The sequence below is a fragment of the Nycticebus coucang genome, chromosome 2 (genome assembly GCF_027406575.1).
Source record: "Nycticebus coucang isolate mNycCou1 chromosome 2, mNycCou1.pri, whole genome shotgun sequence".
Classification (NCBI taxonomy): domain Eukaryota; kingdom Metazoa; phylum Chordata; class Mammalia; order Primates; family Lorisidae; genus Nycticebus; species Nycticebus coucang.
The window spans coordinates 102,933,737-102,959,227 of record NC_069781.1 but is presented as its reverse complement, the minus strand read 5'-3'; the positions used below and the strand labels follow the sequence as shown (position 1 = coordinate 102,959,227).

Sequence of the window (25,491 nt, the reverse complement as noted above, 5' to 3'; positions counted from 1 at the left end):
AGAATTATAACTCAAATTTCTTTTCAGAATTTGAAAATATGGTATGAAATATTAGCAGGGACTCAGACAGACAGTTGTACACTGATGTCCATAGCAGCATTATTCACAATAGCCAAAAGGTAGAAGCTACCCAAAGTCCATCAATGGATGAATGCAAAAACAAAAGATGATATATATATAAAATGTTGTTTCTAGATAATCACAATCTTTATTAAAATCTTACTACCAAAATCATTAACTTTTTGATTTCAGGTGACTTCTTTCATGAAGTCAAGACTTGCACTACTAACAGAAAGTAGTATCACTATGAATACAATAAATATTTTTATCACTGAGACTTTTCATATTGTCTAAAATATTCTTATATGCAGAGTCCCTGACTTACGATGCTATAACTTAAAAATTTTCAGCTTTACCATAGTGTGAAATCATCAGTTTATGCACACTGTGAATTTTGAGTTTTCAATCTTGACCTTTCTTTCAACTTATGTTTATCAGGATGTGACCTCATCATTAACTCAAGGAACCTCTGTACTAGGGGTTGAGCATCCCTATTCTGAAAATCTGAAATACAAAATGCTGCATCATCCCTCAGAAGAGGGATGATGGTACAAGTGGAAAATTCCACACCTGACCTGGTATGATAGGTCACAGTGAAAACACATTCAAAATTTTGTGTCATGAACATAATTATTAAAAAATGTTGTAGAAAATTACCTTCAGGCTATAAAGTACATAGGAAACATAAATGAACAGGGCACCTGAGCACAAGAAATGGAATGACCATTCTCCAGGTTCTTTTTTGACGTCATATTTTGAAGAGCAGCCAGTCTAGAACAGTATGTTTGGACTCCTGTTTCCTGTGTTTCTTTGTTCTGCTTTTCATTCTCCAGAGTAGACTTTAGCATGCTGGTCTCGGCTATGAGAACATTAAGCTGGGATACAGTTTCTGTTAATGTTTCTGTATTCAGTTGAATAGCCTTTTGGAGGTCATCATTCTTTTGTTTTTCAACTGCAATATCCTCAAAATATTTCCTTTTATTTTCCTCATTCTGTTTTTTTATGATGTCTCTTTCCAGTCTTAGCACAGTAGTTTCTTCTTGCAACATGCAATTTTTATGAAACAGATCTTTGTCTTTTTCTTTACTATGAAGAATCTAAGTAAAAATAAAGGCCCCTTTTAGCTAGCAGTCAATAAAATGACATATGATTTCCTCTGAAATTAAAGAATAACCTATATATTTAAACAATGAAAGGTTGCAATAAATGGAAATCCAACTGGAGGAAAAGTTGGATCAAAACCTCAAACCTTGTGCTCACTTCGGCAGCACATATACTAAAATTGGAACAATTCAGAGAAGATTAGCATGGCCCCTGTGCAAGGATGACATGCAAATTCGTGAAGCATTCCATATTTTTAGACGAGCAACCCATGAGTGAAGTGGGGATCTGGGTGATATTGTGTGACAGTGGCAGGGGCACCCCGGGCCACCCCAAGGTGTACATAAACTTAGACAAAGAAAAAAACTGAGACGTGTGAGTATTGTGGACTGCAGTTCAAACAGCACCATCACTACAGTGAGTCATGCTCCATAGGCCTCGGAGTGTGTCCGTGGGCATGTTGGTGTGAAAACAGTTTCTGGACTACACATTCTGGATGAGGGTGTCCTGGTTTTGAATAAAGGGGGTCACTGTGATAAACAAACAAACAAAAAATTCCTCAAACCTCATAATCGTGTAAATTTCCAAAAGCTCAAAAATTTATTTGATAACAAAACACAAACCACTGGAGAAGTCTTCAAGAATCTCAGAATTTGAAAAACTATTCCTTGAATTACAACAAACCCTAAGGCATAAAATAAAAGATTCATAAATTTGACTATATTAAAACTGTGGGTTTACATTCTCACGTCCAATCTATATATACCCCATGGTAACAGCCTTAGTTCTGCATATACTTTGACAGGTTAAATTTCCCAAAAGTCCTTAAGTTCCTTTTCCTTGAGAACATTCTAGTTTGCTAACATTTTTATAGGCAGTTTTAAGAATTACACTGACAAATTATAAATGTAAGCATTTCTATATAACATCAATTAACTCATTTCACTATCACAACTCTGACAGTTTAAAAATATAAGCAAGCTGCAAAACTGTCCCAAAGTCTTCTGATTCTACTTTTAGTGCTCCTCCACCAAATCACAGTTACTTCTGTGGTGTTAATGTATAAATACAAAAGAAGCCTCTTGTTGCAAAACACCAAAGGTAAATAAGATAAAATTTATAGAGGTCTTGGCTCAGCGCCCATAGCACCATGGTTATGGTGCCAGCCACATACACGAAGGCTGGAGGGTTCAAACCTGACCTGGGCCAGCTAAACAACAATGGCAACTGCAACAAAAAAATAGCCGGGCATTGTGGCGGGTGCCTGTAGTCCCAGCTACTTGGGAGGCTGAGGCAAGAGAATCACTTAAGCCTAAGAGTTGGAGGTTGCTGTGAGCTATGACGCTACAGCACTCTACCGAGGGTGGCATAGTGAGACTCTGTCTCAAAAGAAAAAAAAACTTTATAGAGCTCTTATTAGACAATCATGAAATGATTTGCCACTACAGCTAACTTTTCTTTCCTCTTCATAATGTTTAAAACAGTAGCACATGTGAAATAGGGAAAAATAAACTTAACTATTTAACTAGGAACAAACAATTATCAATAAATTCTCATTAAGAGAGAATAATGTGAGGCTTGGCACCTGTAGCACAGACACATACACCTGAGGCTAATGGGTTTGAAAGTGGCCCAGGCCAGCTGAACAACAATGACAACTGCAATCAAAAAATAGACGGGAGTTGTGGCAAGCGCCTGTTGTCCCAGCTATTTGGGAGGCTAAGGCAAGAGAATCGCTCAAGCCCAGGAGTCTGAGGTTGCTATGAGCTGTGACACCACGGAACTCTATCAAGGGCGACATAGTGAGACTCTGTCTCAAAAAAAAAAAAAAAGAGAGAGAGAGAATAATGTGGCATATTATTGTTTTCAAAAGCTTTTTGAACTAAAAGCTACTACTTGGATGCCAAGAGGTATATCAAGCTATAAATGTCATAGTTCATTTTTAAGATGAGATAGCATTTTTGGTTAGCTTTAGACCTAATTAGTAAATGTTAAATCAAAGGAATATTTTAAGTAATATAGATGAAAAAGTTAGAAATATAAAAATTTTTACCAGATTAATTTACCTCATCCAAATTCATTTTTACAGTCCTCAATTCCTTATTTCGTGTTCTCAGTGTCTGTTCAAGTTGTTGTTTCACTTCAACTTCTTTCCTGTACTGTGCTTCTTTTCTTCTTAACTCTTCTTTAATTCTTTCATAAAGCAGATCAGCATTTCTTCTTTTTTCTTCTTCTTGTTTTAAGGTAAATCTGTAATTAAATATACTTATCTTAAAATCTGTTTTATTAGAAAATTAAAAGTTCATTTTGTGACCTGTCTCATCATGTATTAGTTTCTTATCTTAGAGCATTTTTATGTTCTTGAATATTTTTCCCTCCTAGTTCTCAGGTATTTAACTCTTCACTTCAATCTCTTCCAAAGGACATACATATTTGAAAGGTAGCAATGAAAGAATATTATGCTAATTAATAAGTTTCTATACTAGTAACTCCAGTAGATACTAAGAAAAAGGATATTGGAAATAATTCAGTAAAGTTACAAGTTGAAAATTACCTTTTCCCCCAAACACTCAAAATTACTCAATTAAAAAAAAAAAATTACTCAATTAAAATAGACCACTTAGGGTTAAGTACATAAAGTTACTGTTTGTAAACAATTTAAAAATCTACAAGAAATAAATTTCATCTTCATGAAATATTGCAGATGTCCTTAAAAATGATTTATAATAAAAGATAGCACCCTCAGTGTTTTCTATATAACATGTATTTGCAGTGTAACATAACCCAATACCAAGCTAAGGAATCTTATATCTGTTACTTTCACTTTTAATGTGTCTTTATTTCACTTTCAACTTATCTTATTGATTATGCATTTCATAAACAATTTTAAGATCTCTTTCAGAATAAGACAGGATCTAATATTTTAATAAAACAACGAAGCAAAATATGTGTTTTCAACACAGAACCTTTGATTTTTATCTCTGTATAAGAGTGAAGTGTTGAATAAACTCATTGGAAATGACTTTCCATTTTAATTTTTATTCCATGTATATTAAGAGTAAAACTGCATAAATTTTTTAAAAAATGATTCTTAGTTGAAAGAAATAACCATTTCATACTCTGTTGGTTGAATTGTAAATTAATATAAACTTTCTTGAGAACAATTTATAAGTATGGATCAAAGACCTTTTTAAAAACCATTCCTATACTTTAGCACAATTATTCTATATTGAAGAATTTACTCAAAGTAAATAATTAGAAATATATGAAAATGATTTATATGATGTTCCTTTCAGCATTAATTATAATACAAAACAACATAAAAACTCACAATAAAATTTGTTAAGTAATAAAATTTTCTTTTTTTTTTTTTTTTTGTGGAGACAGAGTCTCACTTTATGGCCCTTGGTAGAGTGCCGTGGCCTCACACACTCACAGCAACCTCCAACTCCTGGGCTTAAGCAATTCTCTTGCCTCAGCCTCCTGAGTAGCTGGGACTACAGGCGCCCACCACAACACCCGGCTATTTTTTGGTTGCAGTTTGGCCGGGGCCGGGTTTGAACCCGCCACCCTCGGCATATGGGGCCGGCGCCCTGCTCACTGAGCCACAAAATTTTCAAGTGGTAGACTTCCAAATACCCATATAGCTATCAAAATTTTCATTTAAAAGAATATGTGCTTAATCATCAGAGTATTCATAGTTAAGAATTTGTTATGTTATTTCCAAGATTTTCACACAACTCTGAAAAAAGAGGTTAAAATAGCTAGCCTACCATTAATAGGCTCAGAACACATTTAGTAGCCTATAGTTAGGTAAAATCTTCTAACACAGGTCTTTCTATAAAGAAGCATAGAATATCTCATATACCACATATCTCTAGCCTGGGAAAAGGTCAAGATTCAAAATTCAAACTATGTCAAAACTGTGATGGTTTTATACCATTGTAAAGACTAAAGATTTTTCCCCTGTTAAATCTCAGAATGTAAGTTAGTAATCACAAAAACTCTTCTACATGTCTGTACTATAAATACTTCAAGCATTTCTTTAAAACTAGGATGTCATACCTCAAACTGCAGAATTTTTGTTGCCATTCAGCTTCTTTAAGTTCTAACTCTGATTTTATTTCTTTTAGTTCAGATATCTCCCATAGTAGTACAGAAACAAGATTTTTCATTTTTTTACAGCGATTATGTTTGAGTTCTATAAATCTTTTACATGAATGAAATGCATCTTGAATTTTCAACTGGGTAACATAATCTGTATCAGGGAGAAAACAAAGTAGAAAACATTACACTTAGCTCTGCAAATAAAACAGAAAAGACCTCTGTTCTTTTTTAGCTAAAGGGAAGTAAAGAACAAAGACTAAAAAAAAATATGACAGATGTAAATTCACACAGACACTGTAAAAAAACAGAATTCCATAACCATATGAGAGAATCGAATCTATAGTGGGCCCAGGGAAGATCTGTTGATGGCTATTCTGAGAAATGGAGGATGAGAAAAGTAGCTAAGCAAAGGAAAGAATTCTAGTTAGTCTACAGCATGTGCTGAAGCTTCAGTGCAATCTGCTTCTAGCCAAGATGGAATAACAGGTGCTGATTTACCTTCTTACTGGAAACAATAAAACTCAAAACAGATAAAGTACATTAAAAAATGATTCTCAAGACAGAGGACTTTAGGCAATGAAGACCATGATCCCTCAAAGACAGGGAACAAATGAAGGAAGTCTTAGGAATGCCTAGCTCCCTGCCTTGAGAGAGTTTCCAGCTCATGACCCAGAATAGAAAGACTGAAGTAGAGACTACTAGACTCCCTGAGTTGGGGTGATGAAGCTGAGAGCATAGTAAAACCAAGGCAGACGGAAAATCACAAGACAGAACATGGGAGAGGAGAGAACAGCACAGGCGAAGAACCATGGAAATCTGCAGAGATCCCCTTTTGGGTATTTCATGTGGTAGACTTCATATACCCATATAGCTGGCTGATGGGTGCTAGGAAACTACCTAAGATCAAGGGGAAAAATATCCTAAAACTTTAGAGAAAACTGTGTCTGGTGCTCACATGGTGCCAGGAAGAGTGTCCATTCCCAAGAGACACACTTCACAGGACTATGAATAATCAGAAAAGTCTTACCTCAGGGAAGTGAATTAGTCCAAATCATAAATCAAGACAGGAAAGGATGAAGCTGTTAATAAGTCACTCAACTGTATTCCAAAGTGAAGCTCAAGCAGGTAAGTAAAGGCTGTTTGAAAATCAAATTGTACTTGGAGAGATGCAAATTACAATTTCAGAGATGAAAACTACAGTGGATGGAAAAAGCACAGATTGGACATCACAAAAGAAAAGATTCACAAATTTGAGAATCAGTGAACTGTGGGAAAACTTTGAGCAGCTAATATACCATTAAGTATAAGAGGGAGGAAGGAGGGGAGACAGCAAAAAGAAAAAAAATTGAAGAAAATATGCTCAAAAAATATTCTATAATCCACAGATCTAGCAAAAATCTGGCTAGTAGAGAAGAAACAGAAGTATACTATTGTAATCATCTTATGCCATTTATGATATGTTGTAGTATTATTCACAGGTAGATCATGATAAGTTAAAATCAGATACTAAAAATCCTAAAGCAACAAATAAGATAGCAAAACACAGAGTTATAGGTAATAAGCAAAATAGAAAGAAAGATAAGGAGAGAGGGGGAGGGGAAGGAAGCAGAGGGGAGAGGAGAGGAGGGGAAAGGAGAGGAGATAAAACAAATTCATAAAAGACCTCATCTAAAAGAAAGCAGAAAGAAGGGAACAAAGAATAGCTGGGACTAAGGAAAAAAAATATCAAAGAGCATGATAAGAGGCAATCCAAACTACATTGATAATCACATTATAAATGAAACTGGTCCAAGAATATTAATTAAAAGGCAGATTGTCACATTGCATTTCAGAAAGCAAGACTCAACCTCATTGCTACCTGTAAGAAATGTACTTTAAAGGTAAAAACACTATTAGCTAAAAGGATGAAAAAGATATGCTATGCTGATTCCTGTACAAAAAAGGCTGAGTAGGAGTAACTATATTAAAACTAAAGTTGATTTCATAGCCTAAAATATTATCAGCAATAGATAAGGCCATTTCATAATGAGAAAGTTTGATTAATCAAGAAGACATAACTGGCCTAAATGTTTATGAACCTAATAACAAACACAACAGCTTCAAATTTATGAGGTAAAAACTGATAGAACTGCAAAAAGAAAAAAGATAAATTATCAAGTATAGTCTAAAATTTCAATACCACTTACTATTCACTAAGTGATAGAACAAGGTAGAAAATCAGTATGGATGGAATAGACTTGAACAACAATGTTCTTGTCAAGAACTTAGGGAACACTTACCAAATTAAACACTCTTCTAGCCTTACAAATGTTTCACTTAAAGGAATAAGTCAAAAGTTGTACAAAGTATGTTCCCTGGCTCAGCACCCATAGCTCAGCAGTTAGGGCACTGGCCATATACACTGAGGCTGGCAGGTTTGAACCTGACCTGGGCCTACCAAACAATAATGACAACTTTAACAAAAAAAATAGCCAGGCATTGTGGTCAGTGCCTGTAGCCCAGCGACTTGGTAGGTTGAGGCAAGAGAATCGCTTAAGCCTAAGAGTTTGAGGTTGCTGTGAGCTGTGACCTCACAGCACTCTACCAAGGGTAACATAGTGAGACTCTGTCTCAAAAACAAAACAAAACAAAACAAACAAAAAAACCCAAAGTATGTTCCCTGACCACAAAACAATTAAATTAAAATCAAGGACAAAAATATCTATGAAAATAATTACTTGGAAACTAAGTAACACATACTTGCATAATCCTGGATTAAAGAAGTAATGCAAAGAGAAAGGAAAACATATTTTGAACTAATAAAAAACTGAAAATACAACATATCAGAATTTGTAGGATGCAACTACTTAAATAAATAGTACTTCAATAAAAACTTCAGCATTGAAATGTCTATATTAGAGGAGTCTCAATGACCTTGATATCTACTTTAACAATAGAAAAAAGAAGAGCAAATTTAACCCAAAGCAAGCAGAGGAAAGGAAATAATAAATATTTGCTATAATCTTAATGTCTGTGTCCACTCTCCCAAATTCTTATGCTGAAACCTAATGCAAAAATGATGATATTAGGAGGTGGGACTTTTCTAAGGTAATTAAGTCATGAGAGCCGCACCTTCATACATGGGATTAGCATCCTTACACAAAAGACCCCAGAGAGTTCATTCATTGTTCTGCCATGTGAGGACACAGGGAGAAAGATGGCCTCTATGAACCAGGAAGTGATCCATCACCAAACATTAAATCAGCTAGTGCCTTGATCTTGGACTTTGTAGCCTCCAGAACTGTGAGAAATTCATTTCTCTTATTTATAAGCTACTCAGTCTATGGTGTCTTATTCCAGTGGGCTGAACAAAGTTCAGCATGAAAGATGAAACCAATAAAAGAAAAACAATAGGAAAAGTCAATAAAACCAAACACTTTGAGGAAATCAATAAAAGTGATAGACCTTTAGCCAGACTGATCAGGAAGAGGAGAAAATAAAAAGACTAATTTCAGAAATGAGTAATGTGACATTAGTACAGACTCTACAGATATTGAAATAACAAGGTAACACGTGCATGAACTTTGTGAATAAAGTTGATAACTTACACAAAATAGACAAATTCCTTGAAAAATGAAAATTACCAAAGCTCAATCAAGAAGAAATAGATTATCTGAATTATCTTATAGCTATTAAAAAAAGTCATAGTTGAAAACCTTGCTACAAAGTAAACTCTAGGCCCAGATAACTATGCTGGTGAATTCTACCAAACATTTTAGAAAGAAATAATATAATGCTACAAAAACTCTTCCCCCAAACTAAACATGAAGTATACATGTTAATTCATTCTTTAATGTTAGCATTACATTAACCAAAATTATACAATGATATTATAAAAAAAATTCTTCGTGAGCATGGATGTAGAAATTCAGCCAAGCTTTCAAGTAACCAAGGTATCCTTTAGGTGAATGAACCAACTGTGGTACAGCCATGCAATGAAATATTACTCACCACTTAAAAGAAATGAACTATTGGGCGGCGCCTGTGGCTCAAAGGGGAAGGGCACCTGTCCCATATGCCGGAGGTGGCGGGTTCAAACCCAGCCCCGGCCAAAAACCACACACACACAAAAATAAATAAATAAATAAAATTAAAAAAAAAAAAGAAATGAACTATTGAGCCATGAAAAGACATGAAGGAATCTTAAATATGTATTAGCAACCGAATGAAGCAAATCTGAAAAGGCTACATACTGTATGATTTCAAGTACGTAACATTCTAGAAAGGGCAACACTATGGATACAGTAAGGCGCCGGCCCCATATACCAAGGGTGGCGGGTTCAAACCTGGCCCTGGCTGAATTGCAGCCAAAAAATAGCTGGGCGTTGTGGTGGGTGCCTGTGGTCCCAGCTGCTCGGGAGGCTGAGGCAAGAGAATTGCTTAAGCCCAGGAGTTGGAGGTTGCTGTGAGCTGTGTGATGCCATGGCACTCTACCGAGGGCCATACAGTGAGACTCTGTCTCTACAAAAAAAAAAAAAAGAAGAAAAAAAAATAGTGGTTGCGCTCAGTGCCTGTATCTCAGTGGTTAGGGTGCTGGCCACATATACCAGGGCTGGTGGGTTCAAACCCAGTCTGGGCCTGCTAAACAACAATGACAACTACAAAAAACAAAATAGCCGGTTGTTGTGACAGGCACTTTTGTCCCAACTACCTAGGAGGCTGAGGCAAGACAATCAATTAAGCCCAAGAGTTTGAGGTTGCCATGAGCTGTGACACCACGGCTCTCTACTGAGGGTGACACAGTGAGACTCTGTCTCAAAAAGAAAAACAAAATAGTGGTTGGTAAGGACAGTAAAGGTTATACAAGCTGTGCACACAGAGGAATTCTAAGAGTATTAAAGTATTTTGCATTACACTATAAAGATGGGTATATATCATCATACCATATCATCTAAACCCATAGAAAATACAACACCAAGAGTGAACCCTATGGTATAATATGGACTTGGGTGATCATGGTGTGTCAACGTGGGTTCCTGTAATTCTGACAACCGTACCACTATCATGAGGAATGCTGATAATGGGGAAGGCTATTCATATGTAGGGATGGGGCATATAGAAAATCTCTGTAACTTCCTCTCAATTTTGCTATGAACCTAAAAATGCTGTAAAAAAAGTCTTTAAAAAATTTAAACAAAATTTTAACAAATTGGATCTAAAGCTATATTAAAAGGATAATACATCATAAACATATGGGATTTATCCTAGGAATTTGGGGTTGGTTTAACATTTACAAATTACTATTAGGCAGGATGCAGTGGCTCATGCCTGTAATCCTAACACTCTGGGAGGCCGAGGCAGGTGGATTGCCTGAGCTCAAGAGTTTAAGACCAGCCTGAGCAAAAGTGAGACCTGTCTCTAAAAATGGCTGTGTGTTACGTCAGGTGGCTGTAGTCCCAGCTACTTGGGAGGCCGAGACAAGAGAATTGCTTGAACCCAAGAGTTTGAGGTTGCTGTGAGCTATGACACCACAGCACTCTAGTAGGGGAAACAAAGTGAGGCTCTGCCACCAATAAATAAATAAATAAATAAATAAAAATTACTGTTATGGGGGGGAGGGGAAGAGGCAAGATAGGCTGACTAGAGGATGCTTTTGTCAGAAGTTCCCATGCAGAAGAAGAAAAGTTGGAGTGAAGTGAACTTGGAGTAGTTTAAATTGGGGGGTTGAGCACAAGGACATAAACTCAAGGTTCTGGGATGGAGAGCAAGCTGGTGACTGAGTAATAGCTTCTTTGCAACCAGGAGTGGTCCGACTGGGAAGAGAAGACTCCATGCACCTCTGGCTTGTGGGGTCTGCCCAGAAACATCCCTTTGGGGATGCAGGGAGACAGCAAGAGACTTCTGGACCCCAGGAGGAGGACAAAAGCAGTGGAGAAGTGGCAAGTGGTTGCGTTTGGTCTGAGGCCATGTGTGCAGCTGCTGCAGTTGTAGTTACAACAGCAGTGAGATTGCAGACAGGGAAGGCCTTCCCTGTAGGTTGTTTTGTTGTTTTTTTAGACTTGGACACTCAGTTGAATTACCTTAGGAGACCTTGGGCAAGAATGTGGGTGACTTTAAGTATTGTCCAGGGCCTGGGACTGAGCCACTCAGCTGGAACAGAGATATCATTGTTTGGCTGTGAGCTATGCACAGCCATTGTGGGAGAGCTGCCCTGCAGGCTCCACTCTCAGGGATGCAGAGTGAGGCTCAGGCTGGGAGACCTTGGATGAGTGATCTAGTGACTATGAACAGCACCAAAGGACAGGACTGAGATGGAGGGGAAAAGCAGAGCTTTCAGTGTTTGGCAGTAGGAGAGCTGCCTTGCAGCCTCAGCCCTCAGGGGCATAGAGTGAGGCTGGTTTTGGTGCACCAGATAAGCATGCAACCACTTCAGGAGAGATCCCCAAGACATATGCTTACCTGGGAAAGCCTATTCTTAGCCAAGGTTAATGGTTTAAAGTATCTTTTAAGTGGGCTGAGGAGATTCAGGCTCTCAACCCTGTGGGGTTTGAGGGCAAAGAAGTCAGCAGAAGCCTCCAGTCTCCATCTCATACAGCTATATCAGCATTGTGATTAGCATCTCATACCCCAGAAGTTTACCTGTCACCCACACAATATTCAGCAAAATATATATACTGCTTTGTTTTGGTTTTTTCCCCCCTTTTTAAAAAATGTCAACTTTTTCCCCTTATATTTTTCTTTTTTGTTCTTTCTTCATTTTTCTAGTGTAAACATAATTTTCCATTGCTACCTTCTTTAATAAGAAGAACTTCATTTTTGCTAGTGTTTCTGACTCTGTTATTTGGTTTTTTCCCCCAATTTTATCCTGTAAGGTTTTCTGTTTGTTTGTTTCTATTTTCTTTCTTTCTTTTTTTTTTTTTTGTAGAGACAGAGTCTCACTTTATGGCCCTTGGTAGAGTGCCGTGGCCTCACACAGCTCACAGCAACCTCCAACTCCTGGGCTTAAGCGATTCTCTTGCCTCAGCCTCCCAAGTAGCTGGGACTATAGGCGCCCACCACAATGCCTGGCTATTTTTTTTTTTTTTTTGGTTGCGGTTTGGCTGGGGCTGAGTTTGAACCCACCACCCTTGGTATATGGGGCCAGCGCCTTACCGACTGAGCCACAGGCACCGCCCATTTGTTTCTATTTTATTTATAGTATTTTTATTTTTCCTCTCTATTTGGTGGAGGTGGGGTACCATGTCTGCTCAGGCTGGCAAAGAGCTGCTGACCTCAAGGGAACCACCCAACCCAGCACCTTCAGAGGTTGGGGGTTTTTAAGGTGGTCTAAGTACCCTACTGTACACCTTTATTAACTCCTGTCTCCCTCTTTCTGTGCCTTTCTTCTTTTTGTCAGTATTCCTCTTTACTCACCCCCTCTCATTTCTCTTTTTTCTAATCTTTTGTCCCTTCTTGCTCTTCAATATTCTCATCCTTTTAGTCCTGTACCAAAAGGACTCATCAAAACCTTAGGTCAGAGGCATGGTAACTTAAAGAGCAAGAGGAAGTGAAAGGAAAATTTGGGCAAGGAAACAGATAAAAGAAAACACTCACGAAGAAGAATCAATAGAAAAATCCTGACAACATGAAAAACCAGTCCAGAGCAACCCTCCTCCCCAAGGGACCATGAAGTAGCTACTGCAGAAGAGTCCACTTATAAAGAAATGTTAGAAATGACAGAAGGGGAATTTAAAATACAATGATGAAAACAATGAAGGAAATTGCTGATAAAGTGGAAAATAACCAAAAGGAAATAAAAAAAAAATCAAATAAGAGATGAACAATATGAAGAAAACAGAAAGGACATAGCATAGCTGAAGGAATTGAAGCAGTCAATTAGGGAACTTAAAGATGCAATAAAAGTATCAATAACAGATTAGTCCATGCAGAAGAAAATCTCAGAGGTAGAGGACAAAGCTCTTGAGATAACTCAGACAGTTGACGAGGCAGAAAAAAAGAGAAAGAAAGCAGAACATTCACTGACAGGATTATGGGACTTCATGAAGCATTCAAACATATGAGTTATAGGTATCCCAGAAGGGGAAGAAGAATGCCCCAGAGAAATGGAAGCCATGATAGAGAATATTATAAATGAAAATTTCCCAAATATCACCAAAGATTCTGACACACTCCTTTCAGGGGGATATGGGATCCCAGGCTGCCTCAACTCAAATAGAGCTACTCCAACACACATTGTGATGAACCTGTCCAAAGTCAAGACAAAAGAAAAGATTCTGCAAGCTGCCAGGAGTAAGCACCAATTGTCCAACAAGGGCAAGTCTATCAGGGTGACTACAGACTTCTCTAATGAAACTTTTCAAACCAGAAGACACTGGTCATCTACCTTTAATCCACTTAAACAAAACAATTCCCAGCCCAGAATTCTATATCCTGCTAAGCTAAGCTTCAAAATTGATGGAGAAATCAAATCTTTAACTGATTGAGGATCCTCCCTTTAACATTGAGGATATTTGCCATAGCAAAACTTGCTGTACAGGAAATGCTTCAACCTGTTCTACACGCTGACCATCACAATGGACCACCAGCAAAGTAAGCACCCAGAAATTAAAGGACAGAACATAGCTTCCACAATGATGCAAAAGATAAAACTAAGCAATGAACTTTCACAAAATCAGATGAATAGAACACTACCACATTTATCAATTATCTCAATAAATGTTAGTGGCTTGAATTCCCCACTGAAGAGGCACAGACTGGCTGCCTGTCTGCAGGCAACACACCTCGCCTCAAAAGACAAATTAAAACTCAAGAGTTAAGGGTTGGAAGACAGTTTTTTAGGCAAATGGAATTCAGAAGAAAAGAGTATCTTATTTTCAGATACATGTGAATTTTTTAGGCAAATGGAATTCAGAAGAAAAGAGTGTCTTATTTTCAGATACATGTGAATTTAAAGCAACTAAAGTCAAAAAAGAGGACATTTCATATTGGTCAAGGGAAAAATACAACAAAAAGACATTTCAATTCTAAATAGATGCAGAAAAATCATTGGATAAAATCCAGTGTCCTTTTCTAATTAGAGCACTGAAGAGTATAGGCATAGGTGGCACATTTCTTAAACTGATCAAAGCTATCTATGACAACCCCACAGCTAATATTTTACTGAATGGAGTAAAACTGAAAGCTTTACCACTTAGGACTGGAACCAGACAAGGCTGTCCTCTAGCCCCACTATTATTCAACATAGTGCTATAAGTTCTAGCCAATACAATTAGGCAAGACAAGGAAATAAAGGGAATCCAAATGGGAGCACAGGAGATCAAACTCTCCCTCTTTGCCGATATGATCTTATACTTAGAGAAACCCAAAGACACAACTGCAAGAATCGTGGAAGTCATCAAAAAATACAATAATGTCTCAGGATATAAAATCAATGTCCACAAGTCAGTAGCCTTTGTATATGCCAATAACATCCAAGATGAGAGGCTAATTAAGGACACAATCCCCTTCACCGTAGCTTCAAAGAAAATGAAATACTTAGGAATATACGTAACAAAAGAGGTGAAGGACCTCTATAAAGAAAATTATGAAACCCTAAGAAAAGAAATAGCAAAGGATATTAACAAATGGAAAACATACCATGCTCATGGCTGGGAAAATCTATCTATCTATCTATCTATTTTTTTTATTTGAGACAGAGCCTCAAGCTGTTGCCCTGGGTACAGTGCCGTGGCATCACAGCTCACAGCAACCTCCAGCTCCTGGGCTCAAGTGATTCTCCTGCCTCTGCCTCCCAAGTAGCTGGGACTATAGGCGCCTGCCACAACACCCTGCTATTTTTCGGTTGCAGTTGTCATTGTTGTTTGGCGGGTGGGCCCAGGCTGGATTCAAACCTGCCAGCTCAGGTGTATGTGGCTGGCGCCTTAGCCACTTGAGCCACAGGCTCTGAGCCGAAAATCAATATTGTTAAAATGTCTATACTTCCCAAAGCAATCTACTGATACAATGCCATCCCTATTAAAATACCAACATTGTACTTTCAAGACTTGGAAAAAATAATTCTTCATTTTGTACAGAACCAGGAAAAAAACCATATATCTAAGGCAGTTCTTAGTAATAAAAACAAAGCAGGGGGTATCAGCCTACCAGACTTTAGGCTGTACTACAAGGCCATAATGATCAAAACACCATGGTACTGGCACAAAAATAGAGACATAGACATTTGGAATCAAATATAAAACCAGGAAGTGAAACTAACATCTTATAACCCACGTAGCTAATTTTTGATAAACAAAACAAGAACATACACTGGAGGAAAGAATCCCTATTCTATAAATGGTGCTGGGAAAACTGGATAGCCACATGTATAAGACTGAAACTGGACCCGCACCTTTCTCCACTCACAAAAATTGATTCAAGATGGATAAAAGACCTAAATTTAAGGCATGACATGATAAAAATCCTCAAAGAAAGCATAGGAAAAACATTTGAAGATACTGGCCTGGGGAAAGACTTTATGAAGAAGACACGTATGGCAAAGTCAACAACTACAAAAATAAACAAATGGGACTTAATGAAACTGAAAAGCTTCTGTACAAGTTCGGAGACAACAACCAAAGCTAATAGACAACCTACATGATGGGAAAGGATATTTGCATATTTTGAATCAGACATAAGCTTGAAAACTAGGAGCTACAGAGAATTCAAATTAATCCATATAAAAAAACCCAACAATCCCATATATCAATGGGCAAGAGACATGAATAGAACCTTCTCTAAAGAAGAATGGCTAACAAACATATGAAAAAATGCTCATTGTCCCTGATTATTAGAGAAATGCAAGTCAAAACCACCCTGAGGTATATCATCTAACCCCAGCGAGAATGGCCCACATCACAAAATCTCAAAACAGCAGATGCTGGTGCAGATGAGGAGAGAAAGGAACACTTTTACACTACTGGTGGGACTGCAAACTAATACAGCCAACCATTTTGGAAGGAAGTGTGAGGAACTTCTGCACTGTGTGGCACAGTGAACTAAGTGTGCCCTATCTTCCATTGCGAGAAGAAATTGTGGCTCAACTACACTGATTTTGGTGAGGCAGAGTCCCTCCTGAGTCTTCCTCCTGTTGTGGGCGGGTATTTAACTTGTCCTCTATAGTCTCTGCCTGGTGTCCATGCCTGACAGTCCCCTTCTGGTGGTTGAACCTTTGGGTCCCCTCTTGCTGGCTTGAAGAGAGGCAGGTCTAGCCTCAGGTGACTCTTTGAATGATTGGGTTAGTTCAAAAGCCTTGTCTTAGATTTCTGAGATTACTCTAGTAGCCTTAGACAACCAGAAAGGTCTGGGAAGCTGATGGTGTGACTGGTGACCTGCAGATCTCCTTCCTCAGCCATAGGTGAGGGTGCAGTATTTCTAGCATGTTGCAGCCAGGACTTTGGTGAAAACTGGAGAGCACTTCAGCTTTTTAAAATTACTTTCCCAAGGGGCATTCACACTGTGGGGCAGGAACGTGGGTGGGAGCAGTTGGGTGGCCTGCAGCTTCACCACCAGGGGTTACAGTGGTTCAAATCTACTACAGCAAGGACTTTGGAGAAAACTATGGATCTTTTAAATTGGGTTTAGAGCAGGCTGATATTTGGACAGAAATAGTTCAGTGTGCTAACCAAGAGGTGCTCCAGCCTAGAAGCATCACCTGGAGATCCAGGCCCCAGTGCTACCCCACCCAACTTGAGAAAAGCAAGCTGGCCCTCAGAGCTTCCCAGGCTGCAGTCCCTAAGAGGAACTTTGGGAAGCTATGTACAGAGAGGGCCATAGGCATAAACTCCAGCTCATTTGAACAGTCAGTGGTGAAAGGCAGTGGTGAGCTCCATATGCTGGTGCCTCTGGATCTGATTTAAGCCCACCAGTTTTATTTGCCAAACAAGACTCTGGGATGCTGCCTAAGAAACCCCAATTAGTTTACCTCTCAATAACTATTTAGGGACAAACTAACATTCCAGGTTAAAAAGTATTATAAATACACAAATAAACCAAAAATATACATGGGGAGGAATCAGCAGAAAGACACTGCCAACATGAAAAATCAGAGCAGATTAACTCTGCCAAGAGATTAAAAAGGAGATATAGCTGAAAATACCAAACAGAAATTGTTGAAATGACAGGACCAGAATTCAGAATTTGGATGGCAAATAAAATGAATAGAATTGAGGAGAAAATAGAAAAAGACGAAAGTCCAAAAACTAGCTCAAGAAATTAGTGAAATTAAAGACAAAGTCACCAAGGATCTGGACATAATTAGGAAGGATATAGCAGAACTTAAGGAATTCAAAGAGGCATTCAAGGAGATTCAAAACACAGTAGCGACTTTCAGCAATATAGTAGAACATGAAGAAGAAAGAATCGCAGAAATTTAAGAGAAGACTTTTTAACGACCCCAATCATTCAAAGAGGTAGAAAAAAAGAGAATAAAAGAAGAGCTTTCTCTGAGAGAATGATGGGACTATTCCAAATGATCAAACATTAGAACACAGGGATTCCTAAAGGACAAGAAGAAAGTCCAACAGCAACAGAAACTGTACTTCAAGATATCATGGTAGAAATTTTTCCAAGCATTATGAGAGACCCAGAAATCCAGATACTAGTTTCAGAACCCCAGAACAACTCAATTCAAACAAAGCATCTCCTAGACACATTGCAATTACCTTGGTCAAAGACAAAATGAAAAAGAAAATTCTGCAAAATAGCCAGGTATAAGCACCAATTGACCTATAGGGGCAGCTCCATCAGGATGTCAGTGGACTTTTTAGCTGAAACTTTTCAAGCCAGAAGAGAGTGGTCATTTGTTTTTAATCTTCTTAAACAAAACAATTTTCAGCCCAGGATTCTGTATCCTGCTAAACTATGTTTCATTTGTGATGGTGAAATTTTACCAACATGCAAATTTTGAGGAAATTTGCAAAAGGAGACCAGCTCTGAAGGAAGTACACAGACCTGTTCTTCACACTGACCAGAAGAATAGACCACCAGCAAACTAAAGACACCTATAAATAAAAGGATAAAGCCTAGCTTCCACAATGGCATAAGAGACAAATCTAAGCAATGGACCTCCACAAAACAAGTCAAACATAACTCCACCATACTTGTCAATTCTCTCAATAACTGTGAAGAGCTTGAATTCCCCACTGAAAAGGCATAGGCTGGCTGGCTGGATAAAAAAGCACAAGACAATTATATGCTGACTTTAGTAAACACATCTAAACTCTAAAGATGAAATAATACTTTGGGTAAAGAGATGGAAAAGAATATTACAGGCAAATGGAAAGCATAAAAAAGCAGGGTTTACAATCTTTTTTGCAGATACAATTGGATTTAAACCAACAAAAATAAAGACAGATAAAGATGGACACTATATACTGGTCAAGGGAACACACACAACATGAAGACATTTCAATCCTAAACATCTATGCAACCCAACTTAAATGCTCTCAGATATATAAAACAAACCTAACTGATCTGAACAATATGATTTCCTATAACATGATAATAATTGGGGACTTCAACATAACAAAACCAGATAGATCCTCTAAGTAGAAAGTAAACTAAGAAACAAGAGATCTAAACACAACCCTACAACAATTTGGCTTAATAGACATATAAAGAACATACGACCCCAAAACTATTGTGTATATATTTTTCTCACCAGTCAAATTGATCATATTTGAGGACACAAATTAAACCTCAGTAAAAGTAAAAGAATGCAAATTATACCTTGTATCTTTTTAGACCATAAGAGAATAAAGGTAGAACTCTCCCACAAAAAACTTTCATCCCTTGTTAAGTCATGGAAATTAACAATGTTATGGTGAACAAGAGCTGGATCAGGGAAGAGATAAAGAAGGAAATTAGATTTCTTAAACAAAATGACAATGAATCCACAAGCTATCAAAACCTGTGGGATATTGCAAAGGCAGTTCTAAAATAAACTTATTGCATTAAAAGGCCACATTCAATGAACAGAAAGGGCAACCTAATGAACCATCTAAAGGAGCTGGAAAAGGAAGAGCAATCCACTCCCAAACCAAGCAGAAGAAGTAACTAAAATTAAGTCAGAATTAAATGAAATAGAGAACATAAGAACCATTTGGAAAATCAGCAAAACAAAAAGTTGTGTCTTTGAAAAGATGAATAAAATCAATACAGCCTTGGCCAGATTAACCAGAAACATAAAATATCTCTAATAACTTCATTTAGAAATGAAAAAGAGGAAATAAGAACAGATATCACAGAGATACAAAAGACTATCACTGATTACTACAAATAATTCCATGCTCAGAAATTTGAAAATGTGGTGGAAACGGACCAATACCTGGAATCACACCACCTCCCTAAACTCAACGAGAACAAAGTCAAAAATTTTAACAGACCAATATTAAGCACTAAAATTGCAACAACAATAATATATCTTCCAAAAAAGAAAAGTCCTAAACTAGATACATTTACAACAGAATTCTACCAAACCTTCAAAGAGAAGCTCAAACCTCTATTGCAGAACCTATTCCAAAACACAAAGAAGGAAGGGATCCTCCCCAACACATTCTATGAAGCAAAATCACCCTGATAGCAAAGCCGGGAAAGGACTCAACAACAAAGAAAGACTACAGATTGGTATCATTAATGAACATTGATGCAGAAAAATTTAATAAAATTCTAACAAACAGAATACAGCTACACATTACAAAAAAATAATACAACATGATCAAGTGGGCTTTGTTCCAGGGATGTGAGTTTGGTTAAACATATGTAAATTCATAAACATATTTCACCATATAAATAGAAGCAAAAACAAAGACCATATAACCCTCTCAATAGACATAGAAAAAGCATTCAACAAAGTCTCTTTCTGACAAGAACACCTGAGAAAATAGTATAGATGGGACATTTTTTAAGCTGATAGAGGCCATCTACAACAAAACCACAATACCATACTGAACTGCAATACTGAGTAAAACTGAAAGCATTTCCACTTAGAACTGGAATAAGACAAAGATGTCCACTCCTGTATTCAACACAGTGCTGGAATTTTCAGCCAATGCAATCAGGTAAAAGAAGGATATCGAAGGTATTCAAATGGGGACAGAAGAGGTCAAACTCTAGCTTTTTGTTGATGATACGATCTTATACTTGGAAAACCCCAGGCTCTCAACCTCTGGAAGTGACCAAGGAACATACTAACATCTCAAGATACAAAATCAATGTGCACTAATCAATAGCCTTCATATATGGCAACAGTAGTCAATCTGAGAATCAAGTCAAAGGCACAACATCCTTCACAGTAGCTTCAAAGAAAATGAAATACCTAGGAATATATCTAACAAAGGGTGTGAAAGATCTCTATAAAGAGAACTACAAAACCCTGAAAAGAGAAATAGCAGAAGACATTAACAAAAAGAACATACCATGGTCTTGGCTGGAAAGATTCAACATTGTTAAAAAGTACATACAACCAGAAGTGATCTACAAATTTAATGCAACCCCCTTCAAAGCACCAACATCATACTTTGAACAACTTGAAAAAATAATACTGTATTTCATATGGAACCAGAAAAAAACCAGTCAATGTAATTTTGAGAAATAAAAACAAATCTTGAGGCATCGTATTACCAGACTTCAGGTTATATAGTATAAGTCTATAGTGATCAAAGCAGAATGGCACTGGCACAAATATAGAGATATAGACCTATGGAATAAAACCTAAAGATGAAACAAGCCACGTATCATTGTCTGATCTTTGATAAACCAAACAAAAGCATACATATACCTATGTAATAAGTGATGCTGGGAGAACTTGTTAGTCATGTAGAAGATTGAAACTGGGCCTGAACCTCTCACTACTTACAAAAATTGACTCACGGTGGATAAAAGATTTAAATTTAAGATGCAAAATAAAAAAATTTCTAGAAGAAAGTATGTGAAAAAGTCTTGACAATATCAGCAGAAAAGATTTTATAAAAAAGACCCCTTTGGCAATTGCAGCAGCACCAAAAATAAATAAATGGGACACGATCAAGCTAAAAAGCTTCTGCACAGGTAAGGGTATCACAACTAACGTAAATAGATAGCCTTTAGAATGGGAAAGATATTTGCATGCTATGAATCTGACAAAAACTAAAATCCAGAGAGAACTCAAATTGATCAACAAGAAAAGAGCAATCGTTCCCATTTACAAGAAGGCAAAAGACTTGAACAGAAGACTGATGAATGGCCAACAAATACATGAAAAAATGCTCATCATTCCTAATCACCAGAGAAATGAAAATCAAAACCACTCTGACACATCACCTACCCCCAGTGAGAACAGCCCACATCACAAAATCCCAAAGCTTTAGATGCTGGCGTGGACGTGGAAAGACAGGAACACTTTTACCCTGGTGAGACTGGAAACTAATACAACCTCTGTGGAAAGTAGTATGGACAATCCTCAAAGACCTAAAAGTAAACATGCCATTTGATGGTGCAACTCCTATTACTAGTTACCTACCCAGAAGAAAAAAAAAATCATTTTATCATAAGGACATTTGCATTAGAATGTTTCTTGCAGCTCAATCAATAATCACCAAGATGTGGAATCAGCCCATCAACACACAAATGGATTAATAAACTGTGGTATATGTATATAATAGAATACTATTCAGCCATAAAAATGGAGACTTTACATCTTCTGTATTTACCTGGATAGAGTTAAGAACATTCTTCTTAATAAAGTATCATAAGAATGGAAAAGCAAGTATTCAATATACTCAATACTAATATGAAGCTATTAGGTAAACAACCACACACCCATACAAGAGAAAAACACAATTATATTCAACTGGGGGTTAGGGAAAGGGAGGATGAAGGGGGATTGGTAAACTCTCACCTAATGTGCATAATGTAAGATTATACAGCATACCCTCTGGTGAAGGGCTCAATTGCAACTTGAACTTTATCTTAGAAACACAAACAATATAACCTAATTATTTGTATCCTCATAACAATATGAAATAAAAATAAAAAATAAAAAAAATTACTGGTAATCTTGAGGACCACCAAGTATGAATTGAGAAATGCAGATCAAATTAAAACATCTTCATTTTAAAATACATGAGAATGAGCCAGTCTTCTCTCTTTTCTGCAACAAGCAATAAATCTCCAGATTCAAGAATAAATAAAATATCCCAAACACCTAAAATTAACTCAGATATTTATTCAAAAGGTATATGATGAAGATTATATTTTATATATTAACCATGATGAGCCTTAAAACTTATGCTAAATGCAAGTAATACATGACCTCACATATATGTACAATCCAAAAATGTTGAATTTGGCCAGGCGCTATGGCTCATGCCTGCAATCCTAGCACACTGGGAGGCCGAGGCAGTTGGATTGCTTGAGCTCACAAGTTCGAGACCAGCCTAAGCAAAAGCGAGATCCTGTTTCTAGTAAAAATAGAAAAACCGAGGCAAGAGGAACACTTGAATCCTAGGTTGCTATGAGGTATGACGCCATGGCACTCTACCCAGGGTGACAGCTTGAGACTCTGTCTCAAAAAAAAAAAAAAAGTTAAACTCAGAGAAGTAAAGAGTAAAATTATGGTTGGCAAAGTCCAGGGGAGGGATAGGGTACTGGAGTGATGATCAAAGTATACAAAATTTAATTTAGACAGGAGAAATCAGTTCAAGAGATCTGGTAACATGATGACTATAGTCAATAACAATGTATCATGTTTTTGAAAATTGCTAGGAGAGATTTTAAGTGTTCTCATCATTTTAAAATGCTAAGTCTTTGGGGGTATTGCATATGTTACTATGCAAGATTAAGTCATTCTGCAATGTATATGTATTTCAAACAACATGTTGTATATAATAAATATGTACAATTTTGTCTATTAAATAAAATGAAAATAGTATTTAAAAAATTACTTACGACATTAACAAACTAAAAGGGAAGAATCATATGAATACCTTAGTATATAGAGGTATTTAATAAAAATCAATATTTGTTTCTGATTAAAAATATGAAATTCTCAGCAAATTAGGAATGAAAAGGAATTTATTCAACATTAGAAAGAGCATCTATGATAAACTTTTAGCTAACATGTGTCATGATGGAAGACTGAAGTTTTCCCCATAAGATTAGGAACAAACAAGGACTGTCTGCCTTCACTACCTTTCCTCAGCATCAAAAATGAAACAATAAAACAGAAAAACAAGACTACCCAGTGCAGTCAAGCAAGAGAAAAAAATAAAAGGCACCTAGCTTGGAAGAAGCAAAACTGTTTCTATTCACAAACATAGTAACATAATAGGCATGGGTAATCTCCAACCTGTTGGGAAACGTTCTTGTTTTTTGTAAGTCAAATTATATGGGAACACAGCCAAACTCATTAGTGTGTGCATTGTCTGTGGCTGCTCTCATACTTCAATGCCAGAACTGATGAGCAGTAACAGAGACTATATTGCCACAGGTCTAAAATATTAGTGCCTTTTTTTTGAGTGTGGTTTGACAAAGTTTTGTCAATCATACAAAATCTGATTAAATCAACCAAAACAGCTAATGGAATTGCAATAAATTTTGAAAGGTTGGAGAAAACAAAATCAAAATAGAGAAATCAATTGTATATCTCTATACTGGCAATGAACAATCAAATTCAAATTTTAAAAATATCATCTGTTATATAAAAGTTAAATACTGATAAATCTGATAAAATATAGAAATACATGTACACTAAAAAACTAATAAGTATTATAAGAATATTAAATATGACCTACAAAAATGATGAGTTTTTTTTTCAAGAGTGGAAAGATTTATTATTGCTAAGAAGTCAATTTTCCATAAATTAACACAGTTCTAATTTAATTCTCAGCAGGCTAGCAGCTTTTTGCATTGACATGCTGATTCTAAAATTCATGTAGAAATGTAAAGGATCTAGAACAGCCTAAATAACCCTGAAGAAAGAACAAAAGTAGAGGACTAATTCCAACAATTAACATAAAATTATAATAAAACAGTGTTATACTGGTACAGGTTGAGTATCACCTAAATGCTTGGCAGCAGAAGTGTTTTTGAGTCTTGGATTTTTTTCAGATTTTGGATTTTTTGCATACACATCATTGTGGGCATGGAACCCAAGTCTAAATACAAATACATTTATGCTTCCTATGCATATTATTACACATAGCCTGAAGGTAATTTTATATAATACTTTTGATAATTCTGTGCATAAAGTGAAGTTTGTGTACATGAAGTCAGATGTTGAATTTTCCACTTGTAATATCATGTTGGCAATAAAGTGTTTCAAATTTGGGGGTATTTCAGATTTTGGAATTTGGGATCAGTAATGCTCAACCTATATCAAAGAAAGCCAAATGCAGACAGTCCCCAATTTAGGATGGCTCATCTTATGTTTCCTTTACCTTCTGGTGAGTTTTGAGGGGTACTACATGGACTTGGACTTAAAATGGGTTTATCAGAACATAACCCCATTGTAATTTGAGAAGCATCTGTAAATCAATACAATATAATACTGAGTCCAAAAACAGACCCACGCATACATACCCAACTTATTTTTGACGAAGTATGATGGCAATACAGTGCAGAAAAGATTGCCATCTCAATATAAGGTGCTGGAACAACTGGACATCCATCTAGAAAGTGAACTTGAACCCATACTTCCTACCATACACAAAAGTCAACTCTAAATGGATCAAAGATGTAAGACCTAAAACTATAAAATTTCTAGAAGAAATCATAGGGGAAAATCTTTGTGACCTTGTGATAGGTATATATTTCTTACAAACAACACAAAAAGCAAAATCCATAACTGAATAAAGAGATAAATTGGACTTCATCAAAATTAAAAACTTCTGCTGTCCAAAAGATAATATTAAAGGAACAAAATGTCAAGACATGAACTGGGAAAAAATCCTCATGAAAACAATAGCTAATAAAGGAATACTATATAGAATATACAAAGAACTTTAAAAATGAACCAATAAGAAAACAACCTAATTTTTTAAATAATAAAAGATGTGAAAAGAGAGTTTACCAAAGAAGATATACAGATGGCAAATAAGCACATGGGAAAGATACTCAACATTAATAGTCATTAGGATGATGCACATTAAAACCAAGATGGTATACACAATACACATGCCCATTAGAATGGTTAAAAATAAAGTTTAAATGGCAATACTAAGTGTTAGTGAT

General features: G+C 36.6%; 1 protein-coding gene and 1 non-coding gene across 2 annotated transcripts in view; one reads left to right on the top strand and one right to left on the bottom strand.

Moving 5' to 3' along the window:
• Nucleotides 1-25,491, bottom strand: part of LOC128597965 (POTE ankyrin domain family member A-like) — a 198,815-nt gene that overhangs the window by 32,722 nt on the left and 140,602 nt on the right. Inside the window, exons 11-14 of the mRNA XM_053608334.1 lie at nucleotides 24,699-24,785; nucleotides 5,227-5,419; nucleotides 3,228-3,411; nucleotides 762-1,157 (exon numbers count right to left, since the gene is read on the bottom strand). Coding sequence (XP_053464309.1) covers nucleotides 762-1,157; nucleotides 3,228-3,411; nucleotides 5,227-5,419; nucleotides 24,699-24,785 — 860 coding nt within the window. The remainder of the gene's footprint in view (nucleotides 1-761; nucleotides 1,158-3,227; nucleotides 3,412-5,226; nucleotides 5,420-24,698; nucleotides 24,786-25,491) is intronic.
• On the top strand, nucleotides 1,313-1,419 carry LOC128579990 (U6 spliceosomal RNA). Its single transcript, XR_008378355.1, has one exon. It is a non-coding gene; the product is annotated as a U6 spliceosomal RNA (small nuclear RNA).